A 4811-nucleotide genomic window follows, 5' to 3' on the forward strand; every position below is an offset into this window, starting at 1 on the left:
CCAGGACACGCAGGGGCGTGGTTCCCATACATGATGTTGTACCTCGTTCCTTTCCTTCAGGGAACAGTAGTTATATGCATAACATTACGTTCTCAGTTTTGGAAAATGGCAACTCGGGATACAGTTTAAGCTTACTCGAAAGATCCCATGTCAGATTCGGAAAGTGCAAAAACAAAGGCTCTTACAAGACTTTTTAGCTGTATGTCTCCCAGGTCCATGTCTCAATCCATATGAGCTCTACTTGGGCCGTAGGCCACTCGTGTCGGCTGCCTAAACGGCTCTGAAAGGAGACGGCCTAGTCTACGGGAGACGTATGTTTGTGTGACCATGCGCTGTCTCGTTACCATTGTTACATTTTATATCACATCACTTCAGTTTTTTCAAGGTATAACTTCACAAAATTCAATTTTAATAGGAAAATGTTACAAGTAAATAAACATTAATAGTTTGGGTTTAGCTGCGTTATCAGTATATGTAACTGCATTTTATTTAACATCTCATTGCAGCGTGTCTTCAGCCAAGTTGTTTAAGTTATATTCTTCAGTCCGTGATAAATTTCCAAACCCAGTCTTAAAAAATAAATAAATAAATAAAAACTCTGCCATCTTTGTTTTTCTGTTTAATTAGTTCAGATGCAACTTACGTTTTTGTTGGCCACATGATTAGGCACCTACGAATTGGGACAGCCTACAGAGGGGTGCTCTGTAGRGGGGAAGCTTTGCTGCAGACTGGGTTCTAGGGAGGAGCTTTGAGTAAATGGGTGGGGCTTTGTACCAGCAAGCGTTTAGGCAGCTCCAAATGGCTATCAAGGGAGATTCAAGGATTTCTCAAACATGCATGAATGAGTCAAAGCAACACTCTGTGTTTGATGAGGGAAAGACATTATAACTAGGGATGCACCAATAAGAAAATTTCAGCAGATATCGATATCCGATATAATTATTGCTGTTATGGCCAATAACTAATATTTAATAATATTACACAAACACACAAATTATACTATACATATACGCACAAACACACGTGTCTTTTTTTGATATTGTAAATAAAGGAGCAGGCCTCTGACATGGCTCCCTACTTCAGTTATTCCTGGCTGCACAACATCACTGTCGCTATCATGATCAAACAGATGCCGCTCAACCAACCATCTCCCCTCCCAAAACAGAAACACAAAGCTAAAAAGTGGGAAATCCATATTGGACGTTAATATCGGCCCAGTTTTACATATCGGGCCGATACGATATTCTAAAAAATGACCAGTATCGGCCGATACCTAATTATAAYATGATATAAAGCTGAAAGTCGAGTCTAAGGCATTATCTGTATTTATTTAGCTAGTGTGTTATTTTTGGTCATCTAATTTAAGAAAATGTTTAAGGTGCCTCTTTAACTGCTGCTGTCATTTATTTTCCTTCACCCCTCTTTCACTTTGTCCTCTCTCTCCAGGTATTGCCTCTCTTTTCCGCCTGTTGAGCTCAGCAGGCGAGGAAATGCAGCCGGGTTTGGCTGTGCTGCTCTGTGAGATCCTGACTGCTGTCTTCCTCAGTCTGTTTGTTCACGGCATGGCCACTCACTCCAGCAACGAGCTGTTTCGCATCGTGGCTCACCCACTCAACAGCAAACTCTGGATGACAGTGTTTGGAGGAGGCGCTCGCATCGCTATCATGGATAAAACCAGCAGTCCAGCAAGAACACCTCCACCAAGTAATTGTTTTGTTATGTCTACTTTTCTGTCTGTCAGAGATGTTCTCTTTTTGGAGGTGTCCCGACAGCTAAATAATATCAGGTTTAGTGAAATTAATTAGTCTATCTTTCAGGTAATTTTGCTTTGTATTATAACAGATTCAATCTTGTCTCTCGTCTCTCCAGCATCACCAGCTGGCTCAGACAGGAGGTCCAAACGGTTCAGGCTTCTTTCATCACGCAGCGGATCCAAGGAAGAGTCTGGGATCGAGCGGGAGGGACCATCCACTCCTAAACACGGCCCTGTTGTAGAACAGGAAGCTGCCTCCATCTTCAAAGAGCGATTTATTCCTCCAGAGCTCAGCATTTGGGATTTTTTTATAGCTAAGGTAATCCACATTATTACTAATAATGGACAAAGTCCCACTGCCATCACATATTTGATAGATTGCCTTTTTGTTGAAATATTACTTAGGCCTGCCACAATAACAAATTTTTTGCTGAGCAATAAATTCTCACAAATTATTGAGATAAATGGTAATGTTTGGAGATGATTTTAAACTCTCCCCTGCTTTTGAAGCTTTTACGAAATTCATGTACAAACTGACCTGGACTGGAGATTGGGAAAACAACACAAACAGCAGCTGCTGAAGCTGTARCACCACTACCCGCCTCATCTATCCAAGCTGGCACAATTTCTTCTTGGTGTCTTCCTCYGGCTTCATAAAACTATTGTGGTCRCCCGCACACTGCTTGAAGTTTGTGTTTTAAATGTAAAATAAAGCAATATTTTATATGGTRCCCTGAGATGTCACCAATTGAAAGGTGTTGGAAAACTGAAGACGCTTCTCTAACTAAATGCCTGTTCACGAGGCTCTCATGCTGAAGTTCACTCCTCCCTATGCTAAGGAGTAAGAAAGAGGGAGACATGAATAAACCATTTAAATTAACTGATTGTGACAGGCATATTATTAGTACATATTTAGGGCTGATATTTGAATATATTACATTTTGATCCTCTTCATTGTGGCTCTGTTTTGCCTTTCAGCCTGAATTGCCGCCATCAGAAAGCAGCATCGATTACGACTCTGAGCAGAGCCAGGACAGCCAAGATGAAGAAGACGAAGATGATGAAGAGGACGCGTTTGACCCCAGCTCTCTGCTGAGAGAGCACTCAAACCACAGTTCATACAGGTAACACAGCACTGTGCGAGCGTTACTCTTTACAGTGACTCATCTCCTCCTCCAGSAACAAGCTGCTGTTCTTCCTGAATGGGTTTGCAGCTGCTTGTGTTTTTCTTCTTATCACTTGTGATGCTTTAAATTCTGCATTTTACATCCCCTCTTAAAACTGTTTCTTTTCCTCCAAGCTGGTGTTTGATGCGTCTGGCCATGGTGCAGCTGGTGTTGGTCAACCTCAAGTCTTTTTACCCAATGGCAGGATATGATCTGTTAGGTAAACGCTAAAACACACCACACTGTCTTTGAAGGTCTAGCATCAAGGATGGATAAAGTGCTGCTTTATCTTCAGCTGTTCCCTCATTTTTTTGTGTGTGTGCCTGGGTTTATTTGTATTTTTACTAGATTTGCCCGTGGTGTCGCCTCTGTGYCACTCTGTCCTGAAGACGCTGCAGCGCTGGGAGCAGGTGTTGCAGAAGAGGCTGGAGCTCTTTGGCGGCCCCCCTGCGAAGTACATCTCAACCTACCTTCATGATGAAACCTCCACACCTGGACCCGCCCTGCTCAGACACAAAGCTCTGTTGGAACCGTCCAACACCCCATTCAGGTAATTCTGAAATAATTCTGACTTATTTTGTGCAAATGTACAGTTGAAACAAACAAAAAAAAGTTCAGAAGTTGTTGTTCAGAAACAGGTCGGCCCGCTGATGTCATTTCCTGTAACCTGCAATCTTTCAACAAGTCCTGATTTTGTTTATTCTGATGGAGAAAAATGAATATGATTTTGTTTATTCTGATGGGGAAAATCACTACGAATTCATTACATTCTGTTTAACATTTTTAGAAACATGGGCTGATTAAACACTTAAGCAATAAGCATTTTTAATGAAAAACAGGAAATGAAGTGCTTTTTCTACTTAATAGCTCAGGAAATGTTAATTTATTATTTCTTGTTGTGATTATAATGATGCAGAATTACTTATGGGTTTTAAGTGACTTCAAAATTTCACGTTTATTTTGTGGAATATGTAAATAAAATGTATTTAAAATGTTGCCTTAAATGTCTGAAATATTTACAAAAAACTGTTTTGTTCTTGGGCAAACTGGCCTATAAAGAGTTTTATTTTTCCATGACGAGTACTGTCATTGTTTTTATCCTAAGTTTTCAAAGTTAAATGTTAATCTGCCAGTAATATTACTTTTTATTTTTGTTTTTCCAGAAGTAACCAGTATTCGTCACTGCCAGTGAAACGTTTATGGCAATATTTAGTCAAGCAGGAAGAGGTTCAGGAGACTTTCATCAGAAACATCTTCATTAAGAAACCTGGCACAAATCAGGTACGTTCCTTTTACCATCTGCCAATCTGCTGCATCAGACTTAATGTAATAACTGTCACTCAATAACACGTTTAATAAAATCATCTGTATGTTCACCCAGGCAAACTGCATCATGATTGCTTTTTACATCCCAATATTTGTTTTTTGTTTTGGTTCTGCATGCCAATCATGTGTATATTATGGTGTCTAGTTGCATGTAGAGGATTTATTTTGGCTCAAGTAATTACATGTTGTGTTATTAACATCACACTAAATCAATCTGTGTGTGTATTTGCATGGTTTATCACTGGTCCTTGTGTGTTTTGTGTGGGTCTACCCTGTGCCGCTTCCCATCCCTGTAATCACTAAAGTCGGTCGAGGAGCAGACCGACAGTATGAAATATTCATGGATGGAAGAGACAGGAAACGATCAGGTACTGCTGCTTAACATTAATTATTGCTTGTGTGGTGTTGGAGTGGGACGATGGGCTTGGTGTCAGACCTCAGTGTCTCTAATCATATATAGGTTTAGCAATAAATGCATGGGTCAATTTTTTAAAGGGGCAATATTATGTGTTTCTCAGGCATATATTTAAATACTATACCATAATAAAGTATCTATGTCACCTTTA

The 4811-nt window shown here is 40.2% G+C and overlaps 1 protein-coding gene across 3 annotated transcripts in view; it reads left to right on the forward strand.

Annotated features, from left to right (window-relative positions):
* dmxl1 (Dmx like 1) overlaps window positions 1-4811 on the forward strand; it is a gene marked incomplete in the record, with an annotated part of 63015 nt that overhangs the window by 41410 nt on the left and 16794 nt on the right. For 2 of the 3 annotated variants that reach the window (XM_014002623.1, XM_014002624.1), the window contains 7 exon segments: window positions 1447-1704; window positions 1870-2072; window positions 2732-2877; window positions 3054-3139; window positions 3268-3469; window positions 4083-4200; window positions 4551-4613. In XM_014002623.1, the coding sequence (XP_013858077.1) occupies window positions 1447-1704; window positions 1870-2072; window positions 2732-2877; window positions 3054-3139; window positions 3268-3469; window positions 4083-4200; window positions 4551-4613 (1076 nt within the window). 3 annotated transcript variants of the gene reach the window in all.

This window comes from Austrofundulus limnaeus, unplaced genomic scaffold, assembly GCF_001266775.1.
Source record: "Austrofundulus limnaeus strain Quisiro unplaced genomic scaffold, Austrofundulus_limnaeus-1.0 Scaffold14, whole genome shotgun sequence".
In the NCBI taxonomy this organism is placed as follows: domain Eukaryota; kingdom Metazoa; phylum Chordata; class Actinopteri; order Cyprinodontiformes; family Rivulidae; genus Austrofundulus; species Austrofundulus limnaeus.